The 17582-nt window shown below is 39.4% G+C and overlaps 1 protein-coding gene across 1 annotated transcript; it reads left to right on the top strand.

Annotated features, from left to right (window-relative positions):
* Positions 1-14239: 14239 nt before the first annotated feature.
* Positions 14240-16491, top strand: LOC112188800 (pentatricopeptide repeat-containing protein At1g52640, mitochondrial). The gene is made up of 2 exons (XM_024328006.2): positions 14240-16011; positions 16174-16491. Exon 1 carries the CDS (start codon positions 14354-14356, stop codon positions 15929-15931), a length of 1578 nt encoding a protein of 525 aa, XP_024183774.1. The 5' UTR covers positions 14240-14353; the 3' UTR covers positions 15932-16011; positions 16174-16491.
* Positions 16492-17582: the final 1091 nt, after the last annotated feature.

Below are 17582 nucleotides of genomic sequence, written 5' to 3'. Positions count from 1 at the left end.
TACCCCAATTTTTAAGCAGAATTAAAAATCAAGATAATTCTCACTAATACACCGGACGTGATGGTTCAGCCATCAATACAAAATACTTGAATTTTTTTTCCTCTTAAAACAAGTACATACTGATGCCCTAAACACACAATGTCAATACAGACTCGCTCTGTAGAGTCATATATTAGATTACACAAGTTCACAAATTAAGTTGCATTAACAAATTAATAAGTAAACGCTCCTCAGAACCTACTACATAGCGGAAGTCTTAATAACAACAAAGCCACAAAATTAGTTTGCTACCCGTACAGCCACAATTACAAGATCTCAATTTCAACCACGATTACCCTTACTTGCAGGATTAACCCCTACACCATCGAATAGTGTATCGAGTTGCAACAACAAACCCGGTTAATTTTTGAAAGTTTGTAGGAGTAAACTCAAATACAACAACCAAAACAACTCACACTACCAACAAGGAAATCACCTTTTCAACTTAAGGAAAATAACTCACACCTTGATTCATTTCAAAAACTCAGCAAAAAAAAAAAAAAAACAACTCACACCTTGATTTCTTCCAAAAACGTAATAAACGAAAACAACTAACACCTTGATTCCTTTCAAAACATACTCATGAGTTAAAAATAACCTCGCACCGTTACCCCATGAGATATCTTGGCAGACAAACTAGAGCTCTAACTGAATCGTAACCATTAACCTGACCAAAGGCATGGCTACTTGATTTACTTGCCCAAAGTCACTCCATGTTCTCTGATCCTTAGGCCTTTTTGGCCCTCAGAGCAAAACATTTAAAGAAGTCGCATGCACTATCAAGTAAGCACTCAAGTTCTCCTCAACTCATTCCTACAAGTAAATGGGAGGTATTATTAATTAATTCAAAAAATATATCTCATATTCTTTAGAGTATTTCTATTTTAGGTAGAATGATAATCTTTTCATTCTAATAATTTGTTTCTCTAGATGTATTGCTTTACATCTTTATAGTGCTATTTCGAACCATGTAAATAAGTTTAGTAAATAAAATCAAATAAATTCAATGCTTCAGAATAAAATTCAAAATTTATTAATAAGCCAACGATAATCAAATCGAGGTCTTGTTCAGAAATCTAATTCATCAAACCATTATTTAAATAAACTTTAAGACCAAGCAATAGTCTAATTAAAAATGAGGCATTATGCCCTCACAACTGTCTTTGGAAGATAAGATAAATAAAGCAGATCAGTCAAAATATGGAGCATCTATTGACTGAGCAAGTTCCTTGTTGCCATTGAAGTATGCAATTGTAAGGTTGACGTCTGGGTCATGGCCTTCTTCTTCCATATAGTGAGCCTCTTGTTCTTTAGACTCCCTATACCTCTTGTAAGTGGTTGCTACTCTGTTGCCTGCTTGGCAGTTCTTGTACCAATGCCCAATGACTCCACACCTATAGCATGGTTCATTGCCAACTCTTTCCTTTTTGACTGAAGGGTTCTTAGGTGCCTTTTGCACCTTGTTTCCATGACCACTAGGGCCTGCACCACCATCTCTGCGCCATACATTGGGAGGGCCTCCACGACCTATATATTCCACAATCCTCATGTCCCTTTCCACGTGGTGCATTGTTGCCACGTGGGTAGGGATCAGCACGTCCAACCCCTTTGCATTGGGGTTCTTTCCACCTTTCACTTTGCCATAATTAGCCTCGGGAATTTTCTTTGTCCCAACGGGCCTGACATTGTTGTTCAAAAGAACCTCATTATGCCTCTCAGCCACTTGCAATAGGTTGATCAGCTTATTAATGCTTGTGATTCTTTTGTTGTCATACTCCAACCTATACTGGTTCGCTAGTATAAGTGTTGAAGTAGGAAAGGTGGAAAGAGTATTCTGGATCATATCATCTTCTGTGAGTTCTCTTCCACAGAAATTGAAACGTGCCTTTAGGCGCAACATGTGAAACGTGCCTTTAGGCGCAACATGTTCTTGTTAAAGTCATTGACCCTTTTGTAGTCAAGTAAGCGGATTTCATTCCAATGAACGGTCAGTTCTGGGAGTAAAGTGTCATGAATGTTCCCAAAACGTCCCTTAAGGGCATCCCATAGTTCTTTGGGTGTCTTCAACTAAAGGTACTCCCAGCGTAAGCTAGAATTAATATGTCGCTTTAGAAACATTAAGACACTTGCTTTTACCTTATTAGACGTTACATCGTCTTTGGGGTCGGTAATGGTGGCAGTGTAGTCTTTTGCCACAAAGGCGGTTTCCACATCAGAAACCCAACGACGGTACTCAAGTCCTTCTGAGTCCTTACTGTCAAATTCAGGTCGAGTTAGATCAGCCATCTACATAACACAAAAGAGAATATATATAAATTACGCTGTCATAAAGACATCCACGTGAATTATTTTCCAAGAATATGAATTAGATTTCAAGACCAAGATTCGTAATGGTCACATTTTTTTTTCGATGCTATGAGAAAATGCTTTATCATGGTAAGTATGTATTTATAATGCGCATGAATTTTCATTATCATGGCAAAACGTAATTTATATGTAGCATTCTAAATAAAACAATTATAATATAAAGGCATGCATAGGGGTAATTATATAAGTGTAAAAAAAAAAACACAAAACATGCTCAAAATTTCATAAATAATATATAACAAAATATATATGGCATGCTCAAAATAAAATATAAACAATAGCATAATTAAAACATGCTCACATATAATTATGTAATTATATGTAAAATTCACAAGGCATGCTTGAAAAATTTACAAAAAAAAATGTAAACAGTAAAATATATAAATCATGCTTAAAGATAATCATATAAAACATAAATTGCATTCACAAACCAAGTGCACTAAATTCCACAATTATATAAAACATATATAATAAGATATATTAAAAGTGGAATATAAACAAGGCAGCCAAAAAAATATATAAAATAAAAAAAACATACTTGGTTTCGAGAAAACAAAACGATCCTAGCGCACGCGCGTGTTGATGCAGGCAAGCGTAGCGATGTTTTTGGGCTTGAGAAAAACTGGGCTGGTTCCTCTATCTTTGCAGTAGTGGGCCACGAGGCCTTGTTCTTTTTTTTTTGTTCTTTTTTTTGTTGGGCCTTAGGGCCTGCTTCCTTTGTTTTTTTTTTCTTTCTTTGGGCAGCGACACCTTTTTTTTTTTTTTGGGCTGGGTAACCCTTTGTTTTTTTCTTTTTCTTTCTCTCTTCTTCTTCCTCGTGCTCTTCTTCCTTCTTTCTTGTTTGGGCCATCGGTAACTCCTTCGACGGGGGCAGCGATGGGGTTTAGATGCTACAGCTGGCTGAGGACTTGGGAGTAAAGATGAAGCTGACGATTTGGGTGGTCTGAACCGAGAAGGTCGGTCTAAGTGCTTTGCAGTGATGCCTGGAACTGGGCTGCGGTCGGTGATCTGGAGGCCAGTGGTGCTGGGCTGCGCTAGGGGCGACAATTGCAAGCGTCGGACGAAGGCAACGGTGAGGGTTGGCGGCAGCGACTGCAGGCGGGTGGATCGGAGGGTGGCGGCAGAAAAGAAGAATTTTTTTTTTCTTCTAGGTTTTTGGTTTTTTTTTTTCTCGAAGTTAGGGCTAGAGACTCGTGCTGATAACGTGTAAAAGTAAATAAGAATTGGTCTACACATTTCATTTCAGAGTCCCTTTACTTTATATAGGAATAGAATTACAACGGAAATATCAATTACAATAATGATACTAAATGTTGATTGAACTGTAATTGCAATTCCTTAATTCCCTCCCTCTTCATCAGTTGCTTTGATGAATGCCATAATGTGTTTTTCCTTTATCATTTTCTTAATTTTTGTATTTGTACTTACTTCATCTTTTGGCATACTGCACTGTCCCGAAATTTTTGAAACGATTTCGTTGAAGAATTTATCCATATAAATTTCAAATAATAAGCCAAATCACAACAAACTTCAATAATCTAATAGTTGTTCAAGTAAAACCCTAATTTGTGTTTAGCCCAAACTCTAGGTTACTTGACCTAGTGGTAACAGGGCTACATTAGAAGGATCTAGATTTCTATTCAATGTATGATTACTTTCCTTGTATGATTTGGATTCTATGCATTGTAATCCTCTATATAAAGAGGCCTCTATTATCAATGAATATACACAGCGATTCTCTCTCAATTCCCGTTTCTCTAAAACAAGTTATCAGCACGAAGCCCTAATCCTGAAACCCTAAATTCGTAGCCTTCAAATCCCAGAAACCACCGCCGCCCACCTTGAAGATCTCAACTCTAGGAGTCCAGAACCGGCGGGCCCACCCCCAGAACCGGCCGGAAAACCACTGAACTGGCCTCCAGAAGTGAAGAAAATCCCTCTGCCTGGTCCAAAGGCTTCCTCCCTGCCCTCTGCTGCCATACTCCACCAGAAGGTGCAGCCTGATCCCAGATTACCGGAACCGGAAAACATATTCCCGGAACCGGCCTGAAATCATGTGAACCGGCCACTAGAAGCTCTTCCGCATTGAACCACCGCCTGAAATCCACCCTTGGAATTTTCCTCTGCCTCTGTTAGTCCAACCCAGACGAAAGAAACAAGCCCATCCCAAGTAACCGATCAATTAAGCCCAGAAGCACAGAAGCGACTCGGCCCAGAAGTAACCAAGCCGAGAAGCTCTGAAGCCCACTGACGTCAGCCCAGATCCTATCCACGTCAGCGTTCGCGTCATCGTACAGTCAGCATCCGTGTCAGCGCCCTCGTTAGCAGATCGGTCAACACCGCCGGTCAACGGTCGGTCAACCACATCCGGCGACTTTTCCGGTCAACTTTCGGCCACTTTTCAGACGATTTTTTTGGCCACTTTCCGGCGATTTTTCTGGCAACCTATTTCAAGGTAATTTTTACTAAAAGTTCTCGTTTTTGAAGTTTTTATTTCTTTTCTCTTCTTTTTCTCGGGGACTTGCAACCTCCCTTCTTCTACCCCCCTTTCTTCATCATAAGGGAGACCAAATTAAGCCGAACTGTGGGGGTTCGTGCTTACTCCAAGCTTGGAGCTTGTTGAGATCTCCAAACTTAGAGTTTGTTGAGAATTTATGATCGACCACTTATGTCATTGTTTCGATCTAATCCAATACCTCTTGGAATTGAATTTCTTGGAAGCGATTATGCTCAGAAATTCCTAATTTCTTGGAAGCTACTACGCTTAGAAATTTTATATGTTTTCGTGGTAACTTTTTCCGCTCTGAAACTAACCCTTTTTCTTGTTCTCTTTCAGGATAAGTAAACTGAACAAGTTGGACTTTGCTCCATTGGGAACAACTGGCTCTGAATATTACAGGTGGGTTCGTGATGTCCGCCAGCATCTCAAGGCCGATGGAATCCTAGATACGATTCTCGAGCCTAGCCAGGATGTGCTAACTGTTGAGCAAGCTCAAGCTTTGGAAGCAAATAAGGCAGCCTTAGAGGCAAATAAGGCGAAAGCCATCATCCTAATGACTCGTCATATGGATGATTCGCTCTAGTACAAGTGTATGAATGAAGAAGACCCCAGAAGACTGTGGGTCTCACTCGAAGAAAGATTTGGCAACGTCCGTGACTCCCTGCTTCCTGACCTAGAAGTGAGATGGCATAGCATCCGCTTCTGTGATTTCAAGTCAGTTCTTGACTACAACTCGGAAGCACTTCACATTAAATCCTTAATGGAATTCTGTGATAAAGAGATCACAAATGCGATGTTGATTGATAAGACTCTCTCTACCTTCCCCGTCTCTGCATTGATGGTTGCTAAGAACTATCGAATTGATGCTACTGCAGGACTGATCACAAGGTTTCATGAGCTCTTTGCAGCTATGAATGTTGCTGAAAAGCATGACAACATCCTTGTGAAGAACTATAATTCGAGATTTGTGGAAATAGAGCATATTTCGGAATCCAATTATAGTCGCGCCCCTAAGAGAAGGCGCCAAGAGCGAAACCCTAACCTTAGGGATACTTCTGGACTTTCTGGTCCATATAATCGCTCTACTTGGGAAGGTAATAGCCAAAATAGGCAAATACGGAACCGAAGAGGTCAACGTGGAAAAAGATAGGGAGGCAAAGCCTCTAGCCATGTTGGTGGCGCCACCAAATTGAGAGCTATCTGAATGACGCTTTCAAAGCACCTCAATCAATGAAGTTTGAGCAAAGAGATGTCTGTTCTCGATGTGGAGTGTCTTATCATTGGGCACACATTTGTAGAGCTCGTGAAGAAATTGTCACCGCCTACAAAGCATATTGTGAAGCAAGAGATGCTTACTATGTGGAACAAGAAGATCAAAAAGATGATCTAGAGTGATGGGTTGAAGACTACAAATCTGGCTGGGATCAATAGATTGCTAATTCTGTTTAAGTTTTTATTTTTCCAAGAGATGTAATAGGCAATTGCCATATATTTTTGTAGTAAATGCCAATGGTGTGGTCTTTCTTCAAAGTAGGCTCACCCAAAGTAAGTGTGATGTCTAGGAAGGTTATGAGATTAGTGGTACTTAAGCGAGCCTTGCTCCACCGACATCTCTCTACTCACCTGGTCACATTTATTTTGGAATTACCGAACGAAGTTAGACGACTACCATTGTTTTGCATTAGCTAGCATTTTAGATTAAATTTTCTTTGGTCAAAGAGACAATGATGTAACTCCGTTGGCTTATGAATAAAATTTTGAGTTCTTTTCATTATGACTCCATTTTAATTATGAGCATATTACTTTGTGACTACGATGGCTGGGCCATCAGTATTAATTCAAGGTCATGGAATAGCCCAAGTTCCCCTTGCCAAATGGCACCTTGATTAATGTCACAGAAACTCTCTACGCTCCTAGGACAAATAGCACCTAAGGATAGCCAATGGATTCCATGTGAAAACGCATGTAGAGAACGGAAATGAGTTCCTTTGCTATTACCCCTAATGATTGCGAACAAAGGCACATCTTAGAGAAGTTTATGTGTCTCTCTAGTGGACTTTATGGCACTATTCGAGCTATTAAATCCAATAAAGTTATGAGAGAAGATCTCTTGGATTTAGACACATATTGGCTTTGTCACGACATGATATGTCATCCTAGTCATGATATGATGATCCGTCTACTAAAGACTTCACATGGACATCTCTTCTCTCGAGCGAAATGAAGAATGAATCAAAAAGTTGATTCGTGGACTAAGTGTGACTGACGCTGCTGCCTAGGGCACCACCTCCATCCACCACCAGCCGAGGGCTGGCATAGTCCCTATCCATGATGCCATGGATGGCGTCCATCATTGTGATGGTGCCCCAGGTGATGCTGCAATCACTAACTTTGCTTTAAATAGCGTTTCAGACGCTCAGGCCCAACCAAAATCTTCATTGGTTACTTTTAAAGCCTCTCGCTCGTTTTACAAAGCTCGTTCCTTAGGGAAACTAGGACTGAGACCGCCCTATGCAAAGGATATGAAAATACTCATTATGTTCTTACATAGAATCCGTAAAGATTATCTGGATTGATTCAACCAACTTGCGGACATTTAAATATCTCATGGTGTTGGTTGACACGCAAACATGCTGGTCACGTGTTGTGCCATTGTCCACTTGTAATACTTCTTATGAAGCACTCCTAGCACACATCATATGACAACGGGCTCACTCCCCGAATCATCCTATTCAGTCAATTGGATTTGACTATGCTAGTGAGTTTACATCGAAGACTTTCGATAGTTATTGCATTTGGGACTGATGTTGGACATCATATTCCCATGAGCACACCCAAATGGTCTCCCAGAAACAACTACGATGGTAGTCCGGACATTGGTAATGCGCACCAACCTCCTTATATCCGCTTGGAGTGACACAATATCGCATGCAGCTATGCTAATTCGTCTACGACCCACTGCCACTCAATCTACCTCTGCGTTACAGCTAGTGACTAGGTACAAATATCGTACTTATGCATATTTAAGTGTGCCATTTATGTGCCAATTGCACCGCCACAGCGCTCTATAATGGGTCCTTACAGACGAATGAGCAACTCAATTGGATTTGAGACTCCAACAATCGTCCGCCACTTAATGCCCTTGCATAGCGATCTCCTTACCTCTAGATTTGCAAATGTCACTTTGATGAGACAATCTTCCCGTCGTTAGGGGGAGATAAGAACACAGATGTTCAGTAGGAACGACAGGAATTGTCATGGCCTGTCCCCACTATGTCTCATCGCAATCCTTACTAAAGTGACGAGATCACATAAATATGCTGCAAACATGCCTGCAAGGATGGACGTCCCTACGAGAGGACATAGCGCCACCCTACACAGAGGTAAGCATGGCGCCAACGCAGAGTGGCACTTTGGCGTTACAGGTCATGGCCCCAGCTAGGATGCGTGAGAGGCCCGTGGGTTCGAAGGATACTTTGGCACACTTCAATCCTTTGATCATCGACACTCAAAATCCGTCTCATGAGTATCTTCCGGGTTATGGTTATCGTTGGGGGACGCCTCAACGTCAGAATCTATTCCTGATAATATAGAGCTCTATGAAACTTACACTAGTGTACATGAGACGTGGGATAGAAACTCCATCATAATTGATGATGTAGTCGCATTTCATTGCGCATGAGTTTGTTGAGTCTGATGATATCGAACCATGCTTCGTTGATGAATGAATGCCAACGTAGAGAAATTTGGCCTAAATGGAAAGATGCGATCCAGGTTAAGTTGGATTCTCTAACGAACACTACTAAAAAAAACTTCAATTGCTTCGAAAATTTGCTTCGGAAAACTTTTCCGTCGCAAAAAGTTAGCTTTCGCGACGGCATGTACTACGGCTATTATTCCATCGCACATATGTAGATTTTTGCGACGGGCATTGTGTTTCCGTCGTATGAATTTAATCCAATTGCAACAGCACAGCCACACCGTCGCATGAAATTCCAAAAACAAAAAGCCAAAAACAAAAACAAACACCGACTTATCTAGACCAAAAGAAAGTCGGTCTTCGACACTTCCTCCTATTTCTCTCTCATGCTCCCGTTCATCAACCCAACCCTAACCGTAGCGACCTTCTCAGCCTTCGCTATAGAGAAAGAAATTGGTGAGGATTTTATGGGCCTCTCCTAGTTCTTTGTGAAGAGCGTGGAGGGGTTCATCGCCCAGCTTCTCTGTAGGTTAAAGAAGGGGACATGTCTAGCTCAGCCATATCGAAGCCAGTCGATCGGGTTCGGCACTCAGATCTTCACCTAGACAGTCTCCAAGGTCGATTTCTCTGCCACTGTGGGATTTCTGCCTGCGCTATCGAAGAATAAGCTGCTCCAATTTTCCGGATCTAACCCTTGCTAGTGGTCAACGGCGGAGACTCAGCTATGTAGGAGGCGACGTTTCTCACCAAGTATATGAAATCTACAGGAGGACACGTTGAGGGGTTCGAAGATGATGCGGAACAGGGCACTCAGTAACCCAAAAATCAAAGTGCTTTGGAATTCGAAGGTGGTAGACTGCGACTAGCCATGATACTGTGAGTTTGATTCTTTGATTTGCTGGTGTTAGTCTTTGTATTTTTTCTCACTACTTGCATTAGTATTCTGGTTTCTTAATTCGTTGGCTTTAGACTGTATAAATATTTATTTGGAGTGATGGGAAATGGGAAATCAGATATATAAATAGTTTCTTAGTGAAGTTGAAATCTTTCAGGGTGGAATTGAAATGGATCTGTCTGCTAAATAGTAAATGATTGTTCACTGAAGTTGTACCAGAAAAGACCCAAACCAATCGGTTCTTCCGACTCTTCCGACGACGACGAACATTGTTCTCTGGGAATGATAATAAAATCAAAATGGTATGTACCAGTCTATTTCTACTCAAAAAGTAGTATTGTTTACATTTTGCTGGATTTTGATTTTAGTTGGAAAATAGCTCATACAACTTAAAATAAGATTTATAGGTTTATGGTTTATAGAAAGCTATGAGACAAAATGTAGTGTGTTTACTTTCTTACTATATGTGCTAATTCCAGGTCCTTTAGTATTTACTAAGGTTCGTAGTTGAATTGGCCATAATTGCAGGTGGTGAAAATTGAAATTGATTCGTGGGTGGTTGTGTATTATGTATTTTTGTTTTCTTTCATTATGATTTTTCTGGGGTTCTTAAGAAGTGTCGATTCTGGCACCTGAAGCTCCAGTTCTGGGTAAGAAGTTTAATTGTTAATGAGATATTCTTTTGGAGTTTCTATTTAAGACCCAAAATTTTGATTTGAATTTAGAGATCAATTAGAATGAATTTGATTCAATTTGCAAAGTCCAACTCTGTCTCTGATTGAAACTGACGATAATCGTCAAATCTTGTAAAATGCTTGATGAACTGCAATTCAATATGATTGATTAGATAGTTGAAAAATCTTATCTTCATGCTACAGGGTCATTTTATCTTTGTCATTTTAGGTGAACAAGACAAGCAGCAGATCACACAGACATGGCCACTCCCACTGCCACTGCCACCCAGATTGTTGAGAATTAATTGAAATTAAATGCACACCCAGAAGGTGGTTTCTTCTCTGCAACTTTCAGAGACACTTCCATTCTCCTTCCTTTGTGTCAGCTCCCTCCAGAGTGAGTGATCCTTGTCACACATTTGACTTCTTTTTTCTGATCTGACTTTGTAATTTTCTTGTTTCCTATCTTCACATTTGTATCTTGAATTTTGGATTCTTCATTTGTTAAATGGAATTCGATTTTGATGCCCAGATTCAGAATTCATATGTGGGTGTGTAAAGAATCCAATTTTTTTTTGTTGGCTACAAATCAATGTTATTGGATCTGAAATATGTAGGTTTATGCCAATATAAAATTTAAAATTTCAACACTCTTGCAATCATTAGAAATCATATCATAGAGAGCTGTCCATGCCCCCATATGCCCTGCTCTGCTTCTTCTTTTTCAGTGTATTACATTCCTTGATATTCTTCTTATACACTTCATGTGCAAATGGTTCATTCTTGTGGAGAATAATTACTTTGGTTGCTTATTTATTTGTCTTCTATATAATTACTAGCACTAGCAAATGGGTTCATTTCATTTCTCTAATTGAGTAGTTATTGTTATCAACCTTTTGCAGAAATAGTATCTTCAAAAAATGAATGCAGATTCTGGCCCATTGCCATCCAAAGACAAGTATAAGAATCAAATGCATGTTTTTTATTGCTGTTATTTCTATCTCTGCTATGATTTTGGTCTCCTTGCATGAGAATCTTTTGAGGTTTTGTCATGTGTACATCCTTTTGTGTTCATAAAACTGCTGATTTATTAGAGGGGTCTATATCTTTGATTAGGCAGAAATGTTGTTCAAGAAACTTTGCTTTAAGTTTCATGCTCTTTCTCATTCTCACTTCACTATAAAACATGCATGCTTCTCAATCATAAGTTTTATCTATGTTTACAAAAGTTAATTTCTCTCTTTGGTATTTACTTGTTATCTGCTATTTGTGGGTTAGGTTATTGAGGATATGACTCTATTTTGCTTGTGGGGCTGTTCAAAAGCACAAGTCATGGATCAGTGAATGAAGAAGAAGCTGATAGGATTGTATAACTTCCTGGGCAACCCAAGGTCTCCTTCCTACTGTTTTCGGGTGTAACTCTTAATTTCAACAAGAAACTTAGTAGCTTTAGGTATTTTGATGCTTGTAATTTTGCAAAACCTTTGGTTGGTCTTACAATTGTGATTGTTGGTTTGTAATTGAAATGAGTTCATATGCTATTTTAACATTTGCACCTTATAATTTTTGCAGTACAGTACTAGCATTGGTGTGAAATTCACACTAGATTTTTTTTTTAATAATTAAATATCTTTTTTCGACGGCAAAGTATCCGTCGCAACTAAATTAGCCTTTGCGACGGCAATAGTTTCCGTCGCAAATGGATTTTGTGACGCCACCTAATGCAACGCTGACATTTCCGTCGCAAAAGCTTAATTTGCCGTCGCGAAAAGTATTTGCTACGGCAAAATCATGATTTGCCGTCGCAATTGGAGTTTTTTTTAGTAGTGGAAGAGGAAGGTTTTTGAGCCATTGATGCCAACACCTCCTGACATAAAACCTATTGACTAATGGGTCTTCGTTAGAAAGCGTGATGAGAAAAAGAGATGGCAATTTTGCCTTATGGGGCAAGGCTTCTCATAAAACTCCCTGGAATCGACTACGATGAGTCATATTCTCTCGTAATGGATGTCATTGCACTCCACTACCCTATCAGTTTAGTAGCTTTCGAATAACTGAACATGCAACATACAAATGTCGTCACTACGTATCTCTATAGAGATCTAGATATGGAATGTACATGAAGGTTCATGGTGAACTTCATTTACCCAAGTCAAGTGGCTCTAGACCTCGGAGCGCATTTGCAATATGGTTGAAACGCTCACTAAAGTGACTACTTGATTGGGAAGGGATATGCCCGCGCGTTTCCATAACAAGTTTTAGATTCTATCCCGGTTCATGTTGGACATGATCTTCATTAGAAGCCCTTAAAGAGTTAAGAGAAACCGTTGAACACTTGAAATCCGATTTTGAGATGAAGGATTTTGGGAGAACACAATTATGTCTCGGTTTGGAACTTGAGCCCTTCAAGCACCCCCATGATCGTCCGTAGTCTTGATCCTGAAAAGGATTTTCTTCATTCAAAGATTGATGACGAAGATGTGCTAGAGGCAAGAGTGCCTTACTTGAGTACAATAGGCGCATTATTGTACTTAGCTCAATGCACAAGACCAGACATCTCATTTGCCATGAACTGTTAGCTAAAGTATAGCTCTGCGCCAACGCGACGCCATTGGATTGGTGTAAAATATATTTTTCGGTACTTGAGATGTACGATTGATATGAGCTTGTTCTATCCCTACAGAAAGATGATGGATCAGGACCCATCACATATCAGGAACACCGCCAACACTAGCCTGCGTCCACTATCCCCATCCCAAAACGACATGTGTTTTGGAAGGTTTTGCTGATGTTGGGTATCTCTTTGACCCATACAAAAGTCATTCCCAAACTGATTATGTGTTCACCATAGGTAAAGACCATGATATCTTGGAGGTCTACAGAACAGACCCTAGTCGCTATATCTTCGAACAATATATGCAGAGATCATTGCTCTTCACGAAGTGGTTCGTGAATGTATATGGATTGGATCCATAATTACGCATGTTCGAAAAGTTATGGTTTTAAGTCTACCACAGATGAGCCTACACAAATGAAGCAAGGCTACATCAAAAGCGACAACACCAAGGATAATCAGCAACAACAGACTCTCCTTAAGATCAAAGTGAACTAGGTTCAATCTGAGGACAGTGTGGCAGGCTTGCTCACTAAGTCATTGCCTAAATTCCACTTTCGAGAAACATGTTGGTAGCATCGTTTGCGGAAGTTATCAGAACTCCCATGACCGTTGTCATCAGGGGGAGATGCAGACATCAGGGGGAGATGTTTACATGTATGGTCTCGAAACATAAAAGGTGTGTTGTGCTCTTTTTCCCCTTCGACCGAGGTTATATTTGTCCCACTGAGTTTTTGTTACTCGGCAAGGTTTTTAATGAGGCAATGAGAGAAGCACCGCTTTTGGGCAACACAAGGGGGAGTGTTCAAGTAAAACCCTAATTTGTGTTTAGCCCAAACTATAGGTTACTTGACCTAGTGGTAATAGGGTTACATTAGAAGGATCGAGATTCCTATTCAATGTATGATTATTTTCTTTGTATGATTTGGATTCTATGCATTGTAATCATCTATATAAAAAATGAATATACAGAGCGATTCTCTCTCAATTCTCGTTTCTCTAAAACAATAGTTTAATAAGCTCAATTAAAGGAACCCCAAAAATATAAACCAACATTTACTTACCAAATCTGAATCGTGGGAGCTTATAGCTCTGCTAATAGAACACTTAACTCAAAATTATTTCAAATTAGTTCAACTTTCGACCACATCTAAAATCTGATCATCTGTTCTTTAAATTGATCGATAGTAGATACAGAGTATATGATAGAAAAGAGCTAGATTTCATTTTGATTGAGCCTCACAAAGTTTATATATTGTTTATGAAATAAGATCATCCTATATAGACTCTCTTCCTCACAAACTATTTACCCATCAACAGCACGTGATACCAAGATCACACAATGCAGACATGCAATTTTCATAATAATAATGAATTCATGATTATGTTGTTTTGTTAAGTTGCTTGCATGTTTTGTCATCTCTGTTTTAACTTGTTCATCTTCTGGTCTTGTCACCCAGTGACCCAGACACGCTAAATATAACTCTTGAATGTACACGCTGGGTTGACACCCTATATATTTGTGCATTTCTCGTTTTCTCTCGAACGTTTTAATCTTCTCAAAATGTCACTTAGATCTCTCACCCTTAAACCCAAAACCCTCCACTCTTTCTTCAACTCTCTTCTCCGACCCACCAAACCCAACACTCCCTTCCACCCTTTCTCATCTCTCACCCACCAAAACCCACCATCTCCACAATTACCTCACCTGGTTAACGAAATCTCACGCATTCTCAGCGACCACAGAAACCCTCACCACGACTTGGAGCTTTCCCTCAACTCTTGGTCCACCCAAATATCCCCAAACTTGGTTGAACAGGTTCTGCAACGCTGCAAAAATCTTGGGTTTTCAGCCCACAGATTCTTTCTCTGGGCTAAAACAATTCCGGGTTTTCAACACAGTGGTGAAAGCCATCACATTTTGATTGATATCTTGGGGAGTAGTGGTCAGTTTGCTCTGTTGTGGGATTTTCTCATTGAAATGAGAGAGTCCAAGTGTTGTGAGATTAGCCCAGAATTGTTCTGGGTTATTTTTAGAGTTTACAGTAGAGCTAATTTGCCTCGTGATGCGATTCGAGCTTTTAATAGAATGGTTGAGTTTGGAATTAAGCCTAGTGTGCATGATCTTGATCAGCTTCTCTATACATTATGTAAAAGAAAGCATGTCAAGCATGCCCAGGAGTTTTTTGATAAAGTCAAGAGTGGGTTTGAGTTGGGTGCTAAAACTCATAGCATTTTGATGAGGGGTTGGGGAGACATATGTGATTCGGATAATGCACGCAAGCTGTTCGATGAAATGACTGAAAGAGGGTGTTTGGTGGATGTGCCTGCATATAATAGTTGTTTGGAGGCTTTGTGTAAAGGTGGGAATGTGGATGAGGCTTATAAGATATTTCGGGCGATGGGTTCAAAAGGAGTTGAGCCAGATGCTGGTACATACTCGATTTTCATTCGGGCATATTGTGAAGCGAATGATATTCATTCGGTTTTTAGCGTGCTTGATAGGATGAAGAGACATAATCTTTTGCCTAATGTGTATTCTTACAATTGTATCATCAAGAAGCTGTGTAAGAATGAAAAGGTGGAAGAGGCGTACCAACTTTTGGATGAAATGATTGAAATGGGAGTTAAGCCGGATGAATGGAGTTCCAACGCAATCCAAGCTTATCATTGTGACCATTGTGAAGTTAATCAGGCTCTTAGGTTGTTATCTAGAATGGAAAAAGATAACTGCATGCCAGATCGGCATACCTACAATATGGTACTAAAGTTGCTGACCAGGATCGGAAGATTTGATAGGGCAACTGAAGTGTGGGAGAGTATGGGGAGGAGAGGCTTTTATCCTTCTGTTTCAACATATTCTGTCATGATTCATGGTTTGTGCAAAAAGAAACACAAACTAGAGGAGGCATGTAAATACTTTGAGATAATGATTGATGAAGGTATACCGCCATACTCTTCTACTGTGGAGATGTTGAGAAACCGGCTTTTGGGTTTGGGGCTACTTGATGACATTGAAATACTTGCTAGTAAGATGGAGCAAAGCACTTCTTGCTCAATACAAGAGTTCGCAAAAGTGCTGAGAGGGAACAAAGCTTCTGTAAGATCAAGAAGTGAGTACACTGACATTGAAAGTGATTGATATGGTGCAACTATCCAAGACTGGCGGGTCTGGTTGAAGCAGTTAATTGAGTCTGAAGAGAGCTCTCGATGAATTCTCAGGTGCAGTTCCTTCTTCTTGCTATGACATTTATTTCGCTATTTATCAAAATATAGATATATTTCTTCTCTTGCTTTTTATTGTAGACATGACTCAATGTACATTTTCATATAGACCGTATATACCATTGTTAGTGAGGATTTTATTCTGGGATTCATAATCAGGTGGCGTGAAACCAGCACTTGAAGAAGCAAATTATGGGTACAGATGCCTCTGTTCGTAAGTAATCTGGTTACCATTACTAGTTGTCTGCTGTGGGCAGTGCTGCTGTCAGTTTATACGTTATGATGGGTTTTTGATTCCATCACAAAGGCATCGATTGTTATTGCTTATCCATGATATTTGGCTGCGTGGTTTTCCATCTGTAATTGTGTGTGATTTTAATTCCCTGGGCAGTACTAAAATTAGATACTGTTATAAAGTAGGAAGAAGATGAAGAGAGAATAGTTTGAGGAGAAGTAGAAGTGTTCTCATTCAGTCTCATTAGCCTTCTTTATATAGAGGTAGAGTTTACATCAAAGTACATAACTAATGAGTATTTACTTGGACAGCCACACAAATAATAATATTTACAACACTCCCCCTTGGATGTCCACCAATGAATGATAATTTGGACGCACTTATTGTTGCCTCGTTAAAAACCTTGCCGGGTAACAAAAATCCAGTGTGACAAAAATAACTCTGGTCGAAGGACAAAAAGAGCAAAACGCGCATATGTCCTAGATAGCATGCTTCTAGATGCTCCATTTGATGAGAATCTCCTCCTGATTGTTGCAAGCCACATTTATGTATGCGATAAGCTACATGTACCATGTATAGTAGTTTGATGTGTCTATCACCGAAGTGAGACCATGTGTGCTTTGCATATAGGGACTTATCACAAATTTTCATACCTGCAAAATTTAAGCAATACCAACAAAGCAAGACGATTTTCAATAAGCCTTACCTCATATGATAAGGTTAGAAACAATCTCATATGCTCAAATTGATACACAAAGTAATAGCTAAACAATATAAAGAAATTGACACGTTTAATTTTGTATAGTTTAAAACATTGAAAAATCATCATGGCATACCTAGCCATACACATCAATATCTTTGTGTATTAATATGTCTCATATAAGCTCTTCAAGAGCTCTAAATAATTCATAACTTTGCTAAAGTTAGAATATGTTGCAATATTATAATCATAATTCGAATTCGATAGTAGTCTCATCATAGTACTCATTGAGGCAATTTAGATCTTGTTGACTAGAACGAAATGAGTACATATGAGCTAGCTTAAGACTCATTGATTCCATAAGTGAGCTTCAGGCTCTTTCAACCATTCATGGTCTTGCATTTTGAATCCTTCAAGGGTTTGATAAGCAAAACGCTTATAATGACACTTTACTTTTGAGATTTTGCTTTTAGCAATGTGTCTTTATGATCTTCATGATATATGATGACAAAGTGCCATAAATCTCTCGTTAATATAACAGCTATATGTAACACTGTGTTTATAGAAAATTGTCATTCATATAAGGGAAGATATTCATAATCTCATGTCTCTATACATAGACATTGTGTCATA

The sequence above is a fragment of the Rosa chinensis genome, chromosome 2, assembly GCF_002994745.2.
Source record: "Rosa chinensis cultivar Old Blush chromosome 2, RchiOBHm-V2, whole genome shotgun sequence".
Lineage (NCBI taxonomy): Eukaryota > Viridiplantae > Streptophyta > Magnoliopsida > Rosales > Rosaceae > Rosa > Rosa chinensis.
Note: the sequence above shows the minus strand (reverse complement) of the source record. Positions and strands in the feature narration are given on the sequence as shown.